Source organism: Natrix helvetica (assembly GCF_964273705.1).
Source record: "Natrix helvetica genome assembly, chromosome: 1".
NCBI classification, from domain to species: domain Eukaryota; kingdom Metazoa; phylum Chordata; class Lepidosauria; order Squamata; family Natricidae; genus Natrix; species Natrix helvetica.
This window is the reverse complement of record NC_138548.1, coordinates 137124504-137143165: the sequence shown is the minus strand read 5'-3', so window position 1 is coordinate 137143165 and position 18662 is coordinate 137124504. Positions and strand designations below refer to the sequence as shown.

Sequence of the window (18662 nt, the reverse complement as noted above, 5' to 3'; positions counted from 1 at the left end):
TGTATATAACATGTGAGAGATGGGGGCTTGTGCTCTGTTTTAAGTGCAAATGGGTTACTGCTGATTTAAATGAATTGCCTGGGGAGTGTTTGGAAATTTTTGCAGGCGCTCCATTGACCATCTGGTGGAACTTTGATGAGCCAACATAGAGACGTCAGAGCAAGGCAGCTGCTGTAACTCAGAGATCCAGTTCTTGGATCCAATAAGCTAAGAGTTTTTCAACTTGTTTTGTTATAGTGATGAAACTTTTCTTTAAAATGCCACCAAATCAGAAGAAACGAAGAGAGGGGTGTAATGATCTTTAACAGCAAGAACAACAAAAGTCAGATCAATCCAACCATATTTTTTTTGCATCCCATTCAGTTTTCCGCTGATGCCATTTCTATCTTCCAGAAATTTTAAATTGTAGCTCAATGTTAATAATTAATTCAATCGATCAGTGTAATTGGTCCACCGTTTCTATGCAAATAGAATTTCTGGTACTCTCCTCTCCCAACTTCCATCTCTCAACGTGTCTCCTGCTCAATCCCAATAGCAGATTTTGAGAAGTCATAGAAGGACTGGGGAGGAAGGCGAATTCTATCCAGTTCTCCCACTCTGAAGGAATGTACTTTAATCTCAAAAACTAGAACTGTTATAGGCATTATCTACAGATATGTCATATACATTAACTACAGAGACTCTGGACAAACTTGATTATCAGGAGCTCTTTGCGAGTTTTATTTTTGACCAGAACTCAATCTCTCTCCCTCCCTCTTCCTCTTTCCCTGCCTCCCTCTCTCCCTCTCTTTCTCTCTCCCAAAGTGCACACCATCTTATAGCAAGTCTCCAGCTCTGAAGAAACATAATCTCAAAAACCTCAACTTCAAAGCCATTATTGCTCTTATAATAAACTGTTTTATGTTTATTTCTTTCAGTTGACACAAGTTTAAATTTCTTGCTGTAATGGCTTTCCTCCCAAAAAGGAAATTATCTGCTTGATTTAGATATACATGGGGCAGAAGAGTACGGTGTTGACTTAACCCAGTTATTGGGACCTATAGTTTTTGATTCATGATACCAAGTTTTTGCTTGTTATTGTACATAAGAATCAAGTGGCACATACTGCAATATATATGCAAATCTTAGACTAAAAATCCATTTCCGTATCCTTTTACCTAGGAGTAAACTAGGGCAGTGATGGCAAACTGTGCGCACGGACAGTCTTTGGGGATGTGCCCCTGAAGACAAGCTGCCGAGTGGACATGTGCGCACCAGGAAATGAACTTCCGGTTAATGGCATGCACAGGCGCACCGGCCAGCTTGTCTTCCAGATATTGGCATGCACGAGCATGCGACGATCATCTGGCCAGCGCACATGCGCACAGACAGCTCTTCCGGTTTCCGGCACTGCAGTACACGCAAAAAACAGCTGAATCGTCATGCACGCATGCACACATGCAAGCAAGAAACCCAGAAGTAGAACGGGCAATGCCGCACATACTAGCTGACATGGCTGCGCGTGCCACTTCAGGCACACATGCCATAGGTTCGCCATCACAGCTCTAGGCCATGCATAAGTACTATCCTATTCTCAGCCTAGAATACCTGAGATTATGCCATTTCACATACAAAGCTGTCCGACAGATGCGATTTCAATAGAAAACCTCCTTACTGTGCCCCTTCTCTGAAGGCACTGCTATTCTGTACAGCCACTAATTCTGACAACATCTTGCTTTAGAAATAAAGCTTGTTCCCATTATATTTATTTATATTCAGGCACATTCCCAAAACCATTTTGCTCATCCTTCTTGTTTTGTTTCATTTTGCTTTGCTTTATTTTTTTCCCCAAGCAGATTTATGTGCCCCTAAAATATTTTGGTTTATTCTGGCCTTACATGCTGGAAACTCGGAACAGCTTACTAACTGATTACGGTGATAAGATTTAAAACCATAGCAATAACAAAGAAAGAACAAACAACCATGATTAATTCTTCCAACAAGAATAAAAGGCATTCCACAATTTGGAGATAGTTCAATATTCCATCTATTCATCCCATGCTCTCCAGAACAGCCAGCCTTTTCAAAAACTAGACAGGAAAGAGACAGTCTTGATATCTGAGAGAAGGCTGCCGTGAAGGAGCCAGGGTGGGGTGGGGGTTATATTATTGAAAACACGAGAACACAGTGACTTAAGGTAGTCTTCCATCTGCAGAGAGGCCCTTAACATTAACATGCCTTCTCTTGCTCAATGTACCAACTGGGGAGATTCCACACATAGCAGGCAAGCTCTGAGATAACCATTCCTTTGGCAACTTCAAGGTTTGTGGACTTCAGCTCCCAGAATTCTTCAGCCAACTATGCTGGCTGGAGAATTGTGGGAGATGGTCCACAAGTCTTAAACTTGCCGTGTTCGGAGACGCCCCCCTGCCCTAAGCCATAGAAGATTTTAAAGATGGTGCCCACCATCCTGAATTGCACCAGAATTACAGAATTCATTATCAATAAAAGTCTGCTTCCAGTGGCTTATAGAGTTCTGGATGACTGTGTAGCTCCTGCAATGAAGTCAGAGGACTAGAAATAGGAATTGGTCTCTGATTTCCAAGCCACCTTTTCTGAAGGAAGCCTGGTCTTTGCATCCTGACATCTCTCCCTCTTTGGCATCAGAACTTCAATTTTTCATCCTCCTTTCTCTCTACTTTTCTCTACTTTCTCCTCCCTTCCCTCCTCAGGACAATTAACAAGGAGATCCACCCACTCCTCTGCATCTACCAGGCTTCCATTCATATCCCAAGATATGACATTCTTTCAGTGGTTGCTCTTGATTGTGTCACTTGGTGCCACTGCAGGCATCTCAGTAACAGTGGTGGGTTCCTACTAGTTTGGCTGAACTGTTAGTGGTTTGGCGGCCTGAGTTGCTGGAACCAGCAGCAACCCAGGCCTGCCATGCCCCTGAACTGGTTCTCTGGGTAGCACCTATGGCGCCGCCATCTTGTTTTTCAGTTCTGTGCATGCGCAGAACAATTTTTATTGTGCTGCGCATGCACACACAGCATGCATCAAGTGCGCAAAGCGCAAGCACATGCATGGCACACCCATGAGCAAACCAGCAGTAGTGGCTGCCGGAACCCATCCTTACTCAATAACCATCCACATCACTTCTCACTAAAAACCCCTTACCTATATAGCTCCCCCAAACATCCTATCCAACTAGTCTTTATCCCCCCCGCCATTCTGTACTGACTTAGGCCTCAAAGAAGCCTATCCTCAATTACTGATTCTCACTGTAGGGATAGTTTCAACCACTATAGCTGTGATGGTGAGCATATGGCACGTGTGCCACAGGTGGCACATGGAGCCATTTGTTAGGGCACGCAAGGTGTTGCCCTGTCAGCTCCAGCGTGCTGGACAGCTGACTTCGGCCTTCTTTTGAGGCCATTTTTCGCCCTCCGGAGGCTTCCTTGAAGCCTCCGGAGCGTGAAAAACCAGCCCTATGGGCAAACCAGAAGTTCATGAATGGACTTCCGGTTTGCTTGTAGGGCCATTTTTCGCCCTCCAGAGTCCTCCTGAAAGCTCCGGAGGGCGAAAAATGGCCCTACGAGCAAACCGGAAGTCCGTTCATGAACTTCCGGTTTGTCCATAGAGCCAGTTTTTCATGCTTTAGAGGCTTCAGGGAAGCTCCTGAAGGCATCCGCGGGGGGCGGGGGAGGGTGTTGTCACCCTCCCCAGGCTTCTAGAAAGCCTCTGGAGCCTGGGGAGAGCAAAAAAAAGTGTGCCAAAAGCGGGGGGAAAGTGCTGGTCACGTGCACATGTGTGCTGGGTCATGCACATAGCATTATGGGTGTGGCATGCCCGCACATGACCCCCCTGTGCCCCCCCGCCTTTGGCATGCGAGCCATAAAAGGTTCGCCACCACTGCACTATAGTAATTCCAACCTTTTTCCTGTTTCTGCAACCTTTCTCCTTCTTCTTCATCAAGTCCTTTGGCCTTAGACAAGTTTCCTGTTGTTCTCTACCTTCTGCTTACAACTTTATGGTGGCTTGCTTGCTTATTGCAACGTTGGCTTTTTTTTTGGAACTCACCCTTGCTGAAAACACCTGGCATTGCAGCCACGACTGTTGGAATACCTAAGATATCTTCCTGTTAGTGCTGCATTTACTGTAAATGATGTTCCTCCACCACTTTCATTGTGGTGCTCCTCACTACCTCCTGAAGATCTTACCAGGCTTTGTCTTTCCATGGCTTTCCATTGCCTCAGTTCCTCTTTGCCAACCCTCTCTGAGCAATGTCTGCAGCCAACCTCTTCAGGATTTCAGCCAATACCGCAATGGCTGGCTCTCTCAACCTCTCTCTGTTCTCATATTGTTTGAGTTCCATTTCTCTCCTCACATGCCAAACTACTCAACTCCAATAAGAATGGCCCATTAGTAGAGGAAACCCACCCCCTTGCTTTCTCCCTAACAATTTTCATTTCACCCAGATAAACATATCCCTTTACTCAGTGCCACGTTAAAACATAAAAAAATATTATTTCACTGTTCAGAGCCACTACATTGAATACTTATATTTTAAAATATTTGATATACTTTCTTTTAAATTTGAATATACAGTATGTAAATTTAATATAGTGTACCCTCTGGGGATGTAAAATATGGCAGCATCGCCTACTCAGTGCCATAGATGTGTAAACAACTGTTTAGTTATTTGGTGGTCCAAAATTGTGTTGTAATATTATACATATCTAGTCAGATGTAAGTCCTACTAATAAATGATGAGCTGCTCAACTAGATGTTTACATAATAGTTTACAAAAACCTTAAAAAATATTCAGATGAAATTTCATCATAGTCCTTCAAAAGCCAGCAAGCCTCCAAAGCTTCCAAATTTGAACAATTTAGTGTCGACTGGAAAAAAATGCACTTGATCCTTTCAAGTAAAAGGATTCTGCAGTAAACATTGGATCTTTGATTGAGTCAGGTCTTCTTTTTGGACATTACTAACATAACAACACAAGCAAAACACATGCAAAATGCAAACATATATATAAAGGTAAAAGTTCCCCTCACACATATGTGCCAGTTGTTCCCGACTCCAGGGGGCAGTGCTCATCTCTGTTTCAAAGCCAAGGGGTCAGCGCTGTCCGAAGATGTCTCCATGGTCATGTGGCCAGCGCATGGAATGCTGTTACCTTCCCACCAAAGTGGTCCCCATTTTTCTACTTGGATTTTTTACGTGCTTTCGAACTGCTAGGTTGTCAGAAGGTGGAACAAGTAATGGGAGATCACCCCGTTATGCAGCCCTAGGGATTCGAACCACCGAACTGCAAACCTTTCGATCGATAAGCTCAGTGTCTTAGCCACTGAACCACCGTGTCCCTCAAAACATATAAATGAAAAGCATTATATTATATTAGGACTGTTGTTTTGAATTTTTAAATATCTACTTAAGCAAAATTTACATGTCCTTTTTTCACTTGACATAGTCTGAGTTATTTCTGCAGGAAATATAAGTCAAAAGATCTCTAATTATCTTCTTTTTCCATTTTTAAAAATAGCATCAACAAACCCTAGAGCTAGATGCTGCCTTTTTTGCTTCTTCAAAAGTGCTATTTCCCAATAGCAACTAAGCACAATTGCCCAACAACCAAAGTTTAAAACACAGGTGATCGATGAAAAGATATTTGGACAAATGGGGGAGAGCAAAGGATGCTGATGGAAGTACCATTATGGTCACCAATCAAAAAAAGCAAATCTCTTTTGTGAACTCCATATAAGGGATGGAAGCCACGATGTCCTCCAGACAGAAAGGAAATCCTGTTGTGCTGAGCTGGGCTTCTGCAACCTGGTGTTTGCTACAATGAGGTGCTAACTAAATCGGGAATTTTTCCTGATAGCTACTTCCTTCCTAGTGAAGAATAGACCTGTTTTGTACAATCCTGATTTGCCTTAGTGACTAAACCCCAACCAAATGGCTTCACAAAACACACCAAACCATAACATGGTTTATTTGCTTTACCTTCTGTGATGCGTTAACCTACAATGGGCAGAAACAACTCAGCCATGTTCCTCATGCAAGTTCCTCATCGATTATTAGAGAAATAAATATATTATGGGAATAATCAACATGGTGCCCTTTGGCTATTTTCGAACAGAATCCACACAAGTGTTTTGCTCTTGCCAGCTTCCTTGGGTTGACAGGTTGAGAGTGGTTGGCTTCATGCCCAAAGTGGGACTTGGGTTCACAATCCCTCACTTTCTATTCTAACTCTTAACCACTGCACCGAAGTGGCTCTCGGTTTGTTTGTTTGTTTGTTTTTCTTCTGTTCAAATGGGTGTAATTCTTGGAAACTGTCTGGAGAAGTCCCTGCAGTTTTCTAGGCAAGGTTTTTCAGAAATGATTTGGCATTGCCCAGTGGTGAAATTCAGATTGTTTTACTACCGGTTCTGTGGGCATGGCTTGGTGGGCGTGGCAGGGGAAGGATATTGCAAAATCTCCATTCCCACCCCACTCTGGGACCAGCCAGAGGTGGTATTTGCGGGTTCTCTGAACTACTCAAAATTTCCACTACCAGTTCTCCAGAACCTGCTGAATTTGACCCCTGGCATTGCCTCTTTCCTAAGGTTGAGAGAAAGTGACTGGCCCAACAAAGTCACTCAGCTGACTTTGTGCCTTTACTTATCTACAATCCAGGGGGTTGCATATGTCAAGTACACTGATTCAGAGCCCCTAATTCTTTCAAAGTTTTCTGCTGGAAGAACCTAAGTAATACATGTCTTCTTGCTTTGGGGAGGACTAGATAATTTTTTGGGGTTATGAAACGGATTGAAGACAATGATGGTGATGATGGTAATACTAGTGTGTAGGGGAGGGGCAGATGATGATAATGATAAGAGAAGAAGAAAAGCTGATGTGCTACATGGAGAGCAACCCAAAGACTATCTTCCTGTACATCTGGTGAGAATATTCCTCAGCATTTTCCAGTGACCCTGGAAAGATGCCCATTTGCAAATTAAAGACAGAAATTCTGGAGGCTTAGCTGATCTTATACGATTGCCTGTTCTATATATATGAATTGCTGTGGAGATTGAATTGATTATCCATCTACTAGAAACATAGCCTCTCATCCTAAATTTACCTAAATGCAAAACATTTCAGATATGAATAAAATTGCTGCTTATTTTTATCGGTATTAACCGTGTGTTCATTTGATTGATTGATTGATTTGATTTGATTTGTATGCTGCCTCCCATGGTATAAAACATAATTGTGGACAGCTTGCCAGAAAAATAAAAGCAAAAAACCCAAGTGCCTGACCCACCACATCCAATTCATCTATCCATACAATCCTCAGGCTCCAAGCTTCCCCCATACATGTGGGAAAGAAAACAGGCCTTTATGGCTTTCCAAAAGGGGAAAGAAGTGGGGGATTGCTGGATCCCAGGAAGAAAGTTCTTCAGTAGGGCAGGAGGTGCTATAGAAAATGCATCCTTCCCAGGTCCCATTGGAAGCTGTACAGGAGTGGTGTCGAAATGGTGAGAAAAAGGGCAATAATACAATACAATAGTAGAGTTGGAAGGGACCTTGGAGGTCTTCTAGTCCAACCCCCTGGCAATGCTAATGGGATGGGACTTGATATAAGGGGCAGTAGGACTAACCCCGAGGAACATGAAGATGAGTTCCAACCAAGAAAATAGTCAGATAAAAGATATCTGAATCCAAGGCAGAAATGTAATTTGAGAAAGGACCTCAGGCTTGACCTTCCCTAGTTCTTACAGAGAAGAATACTTACAGCATACTCAAATTCTTGTTAATCCTTGTTTAGAAACCAATTTAAATGAAATTTGGTTACTAGTTACAGTTTCTGTAAACCCAGAGTGTTGAGTGCTCTATTTGGAAGACAATAAACCCAAGTTAAATACTGTAACTCCATATGATCCAGAAAGTTGAGTTGTGTATTGGGAGCACTGGTGGTGGTGCCTTGGATTTATTTTTAACTTTATGTAACAGAGCTGTTGAGTTTAACTTGACTTACATTTTATATTCAAGAAATCTAGTGAGGGGGGGGGGCTTGACGTTGCAACAACACGACATGCAATCTTGGGGCTCCAGGATTGCTGTCGATATCTCTATTCCTGGATGGTCCTTTTGGACCTAAACTGGTCTGAAGGAACAGTGATAGAGAAGAGCATATCCTGCTGATCTCAGGGCATTGCAAAGCCCCTAATTGATCCAGGAGAAAGCTCTTTTTGCCAGCAACAAGAGAGCAGCCAAAATGGCTGCAGAAGGTTGGGACAAGCTTCTGAAACAGAAGTTGTACAGGAGTGGTGTCGAAATGGTGAGAAAAAAATTTATTATTAGAGAAGGGAAAACCCAAAAGAATTGTTATTTAAAATAAAATTGAAGACAGAAGAAAATAAGCAACAAATTAACTCTGGTTTAAGACTATCATGTTAACTTTTCTACCTTAACTTTGTTTGTTTTTTATGGATGGACTTTTTACAAATGCCTCTTACTTTTAAATTGGACTGGTCTCTTTTTTTCTTTCTTCCTCTATACTTTTTCCATTTTTTGCACTCGTGGATTAAAAGCTTCTTCTCTCGTAAGGCTTGGACATTTTTTTACCTCTCTCGGAACTTGGTGTTTACAGAGAGGCAGAAATGATGGAAAAGAAGTAACACTGCCATCTAGTGGCTAGAGGCTTGGCAATATCTGATAAAGCGATAAGCTTTGTTTACTGAAAGGCTCAGAAGAAAATGTTTTGTTGATACAGGTGTTCCTTTGAAGGAAAGAGTAAGCTTTGATTTGAAAAATCCCACTGAATTTGTTAGAAACCTAAAAAGCCTTGGATATTTTGGCAGTGTTTATAACCTGGAAAATGGCACAACATGAAGAAGAAAAGGCACTACCTTTGCAAAGAATTTTCTTAGAAATTCAAAAAGTTTTAATAATTACAGAGAGAATTGAAAAGAGACTTGAAATTATAGATCAAAATATAGAAAGTACAGGGACAATGATGAAGTTTGAGGACAGAGCTGAAAAAATAACAGAGACATATGAAAGTGATAAGAAAATTGTTAATGCTGACAGTAAACTGAGAGTGGAGGGAAATGACAAGTGTGAAATACGAAAAGGAGAAATCAATGAACCGGAACTTTATTCCAGATGTCAGAAAATAGATGAAGAAAGGAGAGAAAATTTGGCAGAAATGATGAGAGTAATCTCAGCAGAAACACTAATGATAACAAAAGTTAAGCTGATAAAAGGAGCAGATAGAGGGTTTCGAATCCTTATAAGACATGCAATGAACAACAAGTTGTTAAGAGAAATCCACATAAGACTTATCAAGAAAACACTTAGAATACAGACTTTACAAATGGCAAGAGATATTGGACTACACCATCTCTGGAAGGATACAGGATGATGACATGAAATGTCAAAATAAATTTTAGTTAAATGTAGTTAAATTTTGAGTGCGATGTACAACGTAATAATAGCTATAGTCAAATAAATGATTAATAATGATAACAAAGCATTTAAACATACTAGATTGATAATATGAAATTTTATACAATACTGTAAGTGAGGATTATGGAGATGATGTTGAAAAGCCTTTTTATAAAAGATGAACAATTTTATATAGAATAGAATATAAAGATGTAATATCATTGGATGATTTCAGGATGATGTAATAAAATGTCATAATATAAATTTAACTCAAATTTAACATGCCTTGAAAGGATGTAATAATAGCTAGGCTTAATGGATGTTTAATAATTATATCAATTTGTATACAAGTATATTAGATTGATGATACTAATAATGGGAAAAATCATGAAATTGAAAATTATTAGAGAATGTTATCAATGCTAAAATAATAGAATGACTTAGAATAGGAGGAAGCATAATAATAATGTATACAAAGATATCTTGATTGTCAATATGTGAATTTTGATAAAATTCAAGTGATGACTATGGAAAGGACACGGAAAGACCTTGTAACCAATCGACACACTGTGTGTTATTGAAGAGGCTTTTACGTTATATGTGTTGTGTGTTTGTGTTTGTCTGAAAATTTAAAAAAAAATTTTTTTTTAAAAGCAAGCAAGCTGGTGAGCATGAAGATGCCCATGACCGGCATTCCTAGTATCTCGCTGAAACTAATGGGAAAGATTTGAACCATTTTCTTCTTTTACCTTCAATCTCTGCAAGTAGATGTGCATAGGATCAGATTGTGGAAGGGTCCAGGTTGCTTGACAACCTGTTCCTGTGCACAACTCTATGCGCTGAGTTCTGTAGACCTGCAGGTAAACTTCAGGGCTTGTAATCTTAACTCACTTTATCTGTTTCTAGCTGCCGATACCCATGAATTATATTGGACCTTCTTTTAGTAATTAAAAAATAAAATAAAACCATGTATGTCCAACTTCTAGTTTCCCTCTCTAGCATGTTAAAAGATATGTGTATGTCTATGTATCTGTTTGGGGGAGGGCAAAGCAGAAAAATGCCATTGTAAAAATGGTTAACCTATTTAAGCAAGAGTCATAGCTTAGTCACATGCAGGAAGTTCATTCTCTGCTTTTTTTTCAAATTAAAAATATCTCAAAAGTATCTTTAAAATATCTCAGATGATGCCTCTTCCTGAGGCCTTGCGGATCTACTGCAAGTTGTAATGAGCCCTACTGGATCAGTTCGATTAGGCCTATATGGATAGCTCTGTATAAAGCCTATGTGTATAGGCTCCTATGTGCAATGGTTCATCACCAGTGTAGTTGTCCAGTTCAGCAATCAAGGAGAAATATGAGAAACTGTGCCACAAAGAAGCTCTCCAGCTTGTGTAGGATTTTGGATGGCAGGAATGCTGCCCAAACAGTATTGTAAATGATGCCAAGATAGCTAGACTCTAATAGATTACCAAACAAGAACTATCTGTAGATAACAGAATAACAGAGTTGGAAAGGACCTTGGAGGTCTTCTAGTCCAACCCCCTGCTCAAACAGAAGATCCTATACCATTTCAGACAAGTGACTGTCCAGGCTCTTCTTAAAAACCTCCAGTAATGGACCACCCACAACTACTGGAGGAGCACCCACAACTACTGGAGGAGCAGCCACAATTACTGAAAACAAGCCGTTCCACTGGTTAATTGTTCTCAATGTTAGGAAATTTCTCCTTAGTTCTAGGTTGCTAGGTTGGTTTTGAAGAACGGGCTCGTGGTCTGTTCTTTCAAAGAAGCTGGAATAAGCAGCACATGGAACAGCAAAGCTTCACCCATAGAACACTGATTGAAACACCTAATAGTTAGGAAGTCCTTTCCCGGAAGTTTATCCCCTGATTTCTCAGAACTATGAACAATCTGGTTTTAGTGGAAATGGGGTGTGTCAGTAAAATATACACATTCCATATAAAAGTATGTATTTGCAGGTGTTACATACTTTAGGCTACATATGTCGGTATACCTTTTTTGACTTGCATGTGGCATTTCTGGGTGAGTGCCTTCAAGTTATAAACCAAGGAAGTAGCCTTTGTAGTATTGTGGGACTGTTTTTTTTTTTAAGTCTGGCATGAGAATTGTAACAGACGATTATAGACATATAAAGAAGAACGTGTGTAACCAGGAATTCTTTGCTTCTGTGCTGGCTGCGCTGAGCTTCAAATAGTTAAGATGCTGTTACCCAAATGCGCCTTTCACTTCTCAACTGTGTTAGTTTACTTAAGCTTAATTAGTTCTCTGCCTAAATCTGTGAAAGTGCATGGGAAAAAGAGGGTGGTGAAGAGGGAGCTATCTCAGCATTCAAATATGCCGAACTCTCAACCATTCAACCAATCGTCTCAGCTGGATTCAGTCTGGCTAAATATGTCAACAATTTTGAACTGTTTCTAAAAAGTGGCTAAAAAGTTATCTTGCATAACATTAATGCCAACCCAGACCTGGCTACGGCAGTGACTGTTTTGTTGCCTCCAAGAGGAGCCTGAAGAACTGAAGTGAATCACCAACCACTTGCTGAAAAGAAGCACAGATTATATTTTCAAGCCAGCTTTACTCTAAATTCTCCAACCTCTCTGCCGTCTCCTTTAGCTAAATCACCCACAGAGGAGGACGGAGCTTGAAGAGAAGGAAAATAAACAGTGGAAGTTAGTTCTGTACTTACGGAGCTGAAGCAGCAATAGCAGAAGCTGAGGAAGCCTCCTGCAGTAACCCATTTTCTGGCTCTTGCCAGCAACCAAATCCCAGTTTTGCAGTGCTACTTGGTTCATCCTCCGCCAGCCAGCCTGTCCAGGGCTTGTGGGGCTCCTCACTAAAAGTGAAAGGGAGGCAGATCCAGCTGTTTCAAATCCAGCTGTGTGAGTGTGTGGGGTCCGCCCAGGAACTGAAGTTTCTGAGCCGACGAATGCTGGCTCGTTCAGCACACAAATATAGGAGAAGGAGGAGGAGGAAGAAGGGGGAAGGAAAAGTTGGCACCGAGACCAAAGCTTGATATAAAGATGACAACGCTGCGCCGTTTCACGAACAGGAAGGAAGGGGAGGGGGGGAACCTTGCCATCCAGAGCTGTGCACAGAGCAACTCATGTCTGCCATTAATTTTAGCCAGCCTGTGAGATTAAATGTACAAAACTTTTCTTTGGAAGGAAAAGGATGAAATCATAAATCAAGGCATATACGGCAGCTCTTTTCCCATCAGACCTCTTTCCATTACAAAGTAATGTAGAACAGATCTAGAAATTAGGAAAACCTCTGTGCATTTATTGCTGTCTCTGCTTTGAGGCCATCATTCCACTTTTGGTTCTGCTCTTCCTTGCAGTCACTGCTCAAGGCAACTTTTCTTTTAGAACAAAGGAAAAAGAAACAGTAAAGCTATCAGCGAGAGGAAATACACTCTTCCCAAACAGATAAAACATTTGTATAACATAAAATTGCACAAATGCAAAAGATGCTACACAGTCCAACAAACAGCCTTCTATGGAGGGGCGGACTCTCAGCGCCACTATTTTCCAGCTCCAACTTTTCACTTTCAGAATAACAAGAGTTGGAAGGGACCTTGGAGGTCTTCTAGTCTAACCCCCTGCTCAAGCATGAGACCCTATACCAGTGATGGCAAACCTTTTTGTACAGGTGTGTCAAAATTGTGTGCCCATGCGCTATCGTGCATGCCCACACCCATAATTCAATATGCCCCACCCACCTGCGCATGCACAGTCCCCCCCCCCGCATAGGGAGCAGTTTTCACCCTCCCCAGGCTCTGGAGGCTTTTCTGAAGCCTGGGGAGGGCAAAAAACGTGCCCAACGGGCCAACCGGAAGTTCGTTTCCAAACTTCTGGTTGGCCTATTGGGCCTGTTTTTCACCCTCCCCAGGCTCAGGAGTTTTCCTGAAGCCTGGGGAGGGTGAAAATGGCCTCCCCCGGCCCTCCAGAAGGCCAAAAATCAGGTGCCCGTCGTGTGCATGCATGCTGGAGCTGATGGCTTGCGTGCCAGAAAATATGGCTCTGTGTGCCATCTGTGGCATGCGTGCTATAGGTTCACTATCATGGGCCTATACCATTTCATACAAATGGCTGTCCAATTGCTTCTTAAAATCCTCAGGAATTGGAGCACCCACAACCTCTGGAGCAGTGGTGGGTTTCTATTTTTTTTTTACTACTGGTTCTCTTGTGCTCACTAACTCTTGCAATGCTTCTGTGCTTCTGCGACACCTCCCGCCACTGCTACTACAGGTTCGCCCGAACCAGGTTGAATCAGGAGCAACCCACCTCTGCTCTGGAGGGAAGCTATTCCAGTGATTAAATGTTCTCGCTGTCATGAAATCTCTCCTTAATTCTAGGTTGCTTCTTTCCTTGATTCAAAATAAGGAAAAGTGCAATCTGACATAGGAGTGCAGGCCACAGGGCAAAACAGTAGGCCACTCACTACTCCATGAGTTTGTCACCAGTGACCTTATGTGGATGAACCTTTTGTGGTAATTAGGGGTGTCTTCCGAGCCAAATTCTGCACACAGGGTTTTCTAATCCAGCTATAAGCTGGTGGAACCATCCACTTTCCAGAAATCCTCTCCTTTTTTCAGAGCCCTCATTTTAGTCAATTTCTCAGGCCTTGCTCTATCTTCAGGATCTCCAGAGAAAAGAGGAACGAAGCTGATGGAAAATAACTCCTTCGGATTTCAGAGGGTTGAAAAGACTTTTTGTTGGCATCGGTAGAGGCCTCATTGGTGTGTTTGTTGGCAGCAGATAAAGATGTATGCCCAGGGTATAGCGACATGACTGAAGCAAAGTAGATCTGGCTTAGGTCGATGCCTAAGGGACCTCACATCCATCCTTATTTCTCCTCTTTATTTTGTGTGGCATTCCATGGACGAAGAAAGATGCACATGTCATAAAAACATACATGAAAGCTTTCTGGTTTTTTGCAACATGAAACAAAATAATGACTAGACATATGTGTAAAGAACGCAGCCTAGTTTTAGGAAGATGGATATCAAAGAAGAATTAGTTTGGTCTGCCTTTTTGTGGGGGAGTTTCCATGACACATATGCTGTCAACCATAGTTTAGCCAAGAATCTACTGGATGACTCAATAATCCAGTTGCAACCTAGGTCTTTGTACTTTATTTGGGGTTATTGTTTTCAGTCAAAACACAGAAAAAGCCTAGGAGGAAAACAAACATCCAGCAAAAGGTTCTTCTGACCCAAAGCAATCACTGTGTGACATTTGCGGCTAGAAAATAAAGCCACAGATGGGTGTTTGGTTTGCAGCTCTGCTGCTCATGGAGAGGAAGCATCAGGCAAGCAAATCGTGACTGGCAACATTGGAAATGTGCGAACATATCCAGTGGGAGATAAACACATCCTGACAGGACTCCCTAGGAACCATTTCTGGGCGAAACGTCTACACTGTAGGGAGTTTCTAACTTCTTCTACGAGAAAGCTGAGTAAGTGAAGACAATGGAGGAGAAAGCAAAGCCTTGGTGACTTCAGCTTTTGTTGACACAATGGAGTTCAGTGCATAGTTTCAGTGATAAATCATAATGAACTTTTGGGAGGCAGAAGACAAATTGCACTGGCTTATTCCTGTTGACTCATTCATAGTTTGGATGTGAGAATATGCTCTTCCACAAGATTGGGGGGGGGGGGCAGGGAACCCTTAAGGCCCAGAAATGGGATTTCACAATTTTTCATTGTATTTCATTCTGAAGTACTAATTACGAGGATTGGGAGAATTGAATTGGTCTATGTCCTATTTAAGGAAGGAGTCAAACCTGCAGCATTATTCTGGAGGCATTTATTTATTTATGTTTTATTTATTATTACATTTTTATGCCCCCTATGTCACCTATAAGGTGACTCTGGGTGGCTTACAAGTTATTCTACTGCAGGTAATTTTGTCTCATGAGTTTTTTTGTTTTTTTGCACTTGGGCATGAAACTGCCATTGCTTTAATTCCATAGAAATTAAGCGGTGGCACAGGGAAGGAAAATGCTTACTTTTGGAAGACCAGATTTGCATAATTTCCTTACTTGTGACTTATGGCACCTTGTAATCATCCCATCATCACTGTGAATAGCCGCTTTATGCCACTTTAGCCCTTAGCACTAATAAAAGGTTGATGCTTTGAAGATGCTTTCAGTCTCTAGTGGAGAAATGGCAAAACCGTTTTATGATGGTGTAAAGGTTGTCCCCAAAACTGGGCTCTTGCTTGGTGTCAAAGCAAATAAGTCACCGGACACAAGGTGTGATATAGAATCATACTTTTATTTTGGTACCAACGTATAAGGACTCCGGTTTTGAAAAGCTAATCAAGGGCCAAGATTAGAATCTTACAGCAGTTTTTATAGTCAAGAGACGGTTGCATTCCACCCTTTGCCCTTCTCTAATAATGCATGCATAACAGATAATATTGGTTGGTTATTTGGATTTCAGCCGCCCTAAACCCTTACGCTTGTTATGTTAAATAGCTAAATGTCACATCACCTGTTTTTCATCCCAGGTCACAGGTATCTTGCAAAGTGTGCCAGCTATGTGGGTTTTGGGGTTTTTCTTATAAGCAAGCTATTCTTGTTCCTAATATCCTGGCTAGTGGTTTTAAGGTGCTAACTTCTGTCTCGCTGTTAATGTACACCCCCCCTCCTATTGCAGAGCAGAATAAAAGAACAAACAGTTTTATCTGAGGCAGCTCCCCCACGACCCCCCTCCTTCTACTGAGAAAAGTAAAAGCAGTTTAAAACTTTTGTCTGAGGCAGCAAACCCCACCCCCCACCCCACTCCCTCTTCAGTGAGAGAGACAGGAAAGGAGCAAAGCTCTTTATTGCCAAGGCAAAGAAATGAAGACAAGAGAAAATGTTTGATCAGAATTCATATTCCTCACTCTCATGTCCATTCCATCCACATCTGGGTCCTAACTCCTCTGGTCCCCAGGGCCTCATCTGTGCATACATTCCATCATCTGATCCTTCCTAAACTCATATTGTAAGGTGCACAATCGTACAGTTGATGAGCCATTTAAGCAGGTGTTGAAAAACCTAAATTGTTTTTCAGTTGAATGAAGGCAAATATGCATGTCCCAGTATAAGGCAAATATACATGTCCTAGGATAATGTCCTAGGATCAAATCTGGATTGATCACCAAGATCAGAGGTTTAGTCTGCCAAGCTTTCCGATTGTTGCTGGAGCCCATTCTCAGGTACACTATATTGCCAAATACAATACAATAGTAGAGTTGGAAGGGACCTTGGAGGTCTTCTAGTCCAACCCCCTGCCTAGGCAGGAAACCCTATACCGTTTCAGACAAATAGCTATCCAACATCTTCTTAAAGACTTCCAGTGTTGGGGCATTCACAACTTCTAGAGGCAAGCTGTTCCACTGATTAATTGTTCTCACTGTCAGGAAATTTCTCCTCAGTTCTAAGTTGCTTCTCTCCTTGATTAGTTTCCACCCATTGCTTCTTGTTCTACCCTCAGGTGCTTTGGAGAATAGTTTGACTCCCTCTTCTTTGTGGCAGCCTCTGAGATATTGGAACAATGCTATCATGTCTCCCCTAGTCCTTCTTTCTCTTAAGCTTTCTCTCCCCTAGACCTTCTTTCTCTTAAGGTAAACATACCCAGTTCCTGCAACCGTTCTTCATATGTTTTAGTCTCCTGTCCCCTAATCATCTTTGTTGCTCTTCTCTGCACTCTTTCTAGAGTCTCCACATCTTTTTTACACCGTGGTGACCAGAACTGAATGCGGTATTCCAAGTGTGGCCTTACCAAGGCATTATAAAGTGGTATTAACACTTCATGTGATCTTTATTCTATCCCTCTGTTGATGCAGCCTAGAACTGTGTTGGCTTTTTTGGCAGCTGCTGCACACTGCTGGCTCATATTTAAATGGTTGTCCACTAGGACTCCAAGATCCCTTTCACAGTTACTACTACTGAGCAAGGTATCACCTATACTGTACCTGTGCATTCCATTTTTGTTGCCTAAATGTAGAACCTTACTCTTTTCACCATTGATCACCCATCCACATAATCAGACTCAGTTGTGAGTGAATACTTTTGGCAATATAGTGTAACTTCTCTCTACTGGAATGTGTCACTCTCTCCAGCACGAGTCCGAAAGCTTGGAAGACTAAATCTCTGGTCCCGATGACCGATCCAGATTGGATTCTGTTTTTCAGTTCTTGAAAACCATTCAGCCTCTAGAGGAGAAATCTCTGCTGCATCTACCTGTTTCTTAGTGTAGCTTCACCACAACATTTTATGACGTCAGCACCACATTTTATTTCCAAATGTTTTCCTTTGGAGTCCCTGGTGATGTTTTGTTTTCCAATTCTCACCCAGTTCAATTATTTCCTACTTCCCTCCCATCCAAAACCTCTTGCCTGGCTTATCATTGCCTGCTCAACCTAGATAAGATTAGCATATTTGTATTCAAATGTGGAGCATATTATTTTACCTCCTTTTATCTTGCCCAAATCTGATTTTCATTTTGTTATCTCTTCCATTCTGAAGATTATCAAGGAAATCCTTTGTTTCTACGCCTCTGAGTAATTTAGTATCATCCATACACAGGCCCAACCATACTCACTCCAGCCTTAGAGTAAGGGATTTATGCAAATCCTTGCAGACTTCATTTTTTACACACCTCCATTGTGTAGGTCCATTATTTATTCCAGTCCTAATTTTTAACCAGACATCATTCCATAAAAGGGTTTTCCCCACTTATTTCATCCCTCCAATTTTATTCCACTAAAACCAAATCTTATTCAAGTGAGACTTTCACAATGTAGTGGTTAAAGTCAAATACCACACTACTCTGTGGTTTAATGATTTTTTTCCCTTGTTAATTAGATTTGGCATATACAAGATACTAAGTCAGGAGTCATGCTTTTATAAGGTACTGTGCTCAATCTCCTGTCAATGTACTATGCCAAAAGCAAGCTGACCTCTCTTGTGACACGGGACAGGATGTGTACCTACTATTAGATCATCTCTTCCTGCTTTTAGCTCTTTTTGTTTTCTAAATTAGGAGGCATCTTGAATACTTTGAATCTGGAGTCCTAAAAAAACTGACACGCCACTGAATCCAGCATCATGACCTACTTTCCCTCCTCTCCTCAAAGAGGCCAGAGGCATCATCAAAAAATACACAAACAATGGTGAAGTCAAAAAGTTAGCCTGCTTCCAAATAGCTCAGGGTACTGTAGATGTTAGA

General features: G+C 41.6%; 1 protein-coding gene across 1 annotated transcript in view; it reads right to left on the bottom strand.

Annotated features, from left to right (window-relative positions):
• The window catches only part of LOC309383934 (TGF-beta receptor type-2-like), a 50004-nt gene extending 37641 nt beyond the window's left edge, over positions 1-12363 (bottom strand). Inside the window, exon 1 of the mRNA XM_081937003.1 lies at positions 12129-12363. Coding sequence (XP_081793129.1) covers positions 12129-12234 — 106 coding nt within the window. The 5' untranslated portion in view covers positions 12235-12363. The remainder of the gene's footprint in view (positions 1-12128) is intronic.
• Between the last annotated feature and the right edge of the window lie 6299 nt (positions 12364-18662).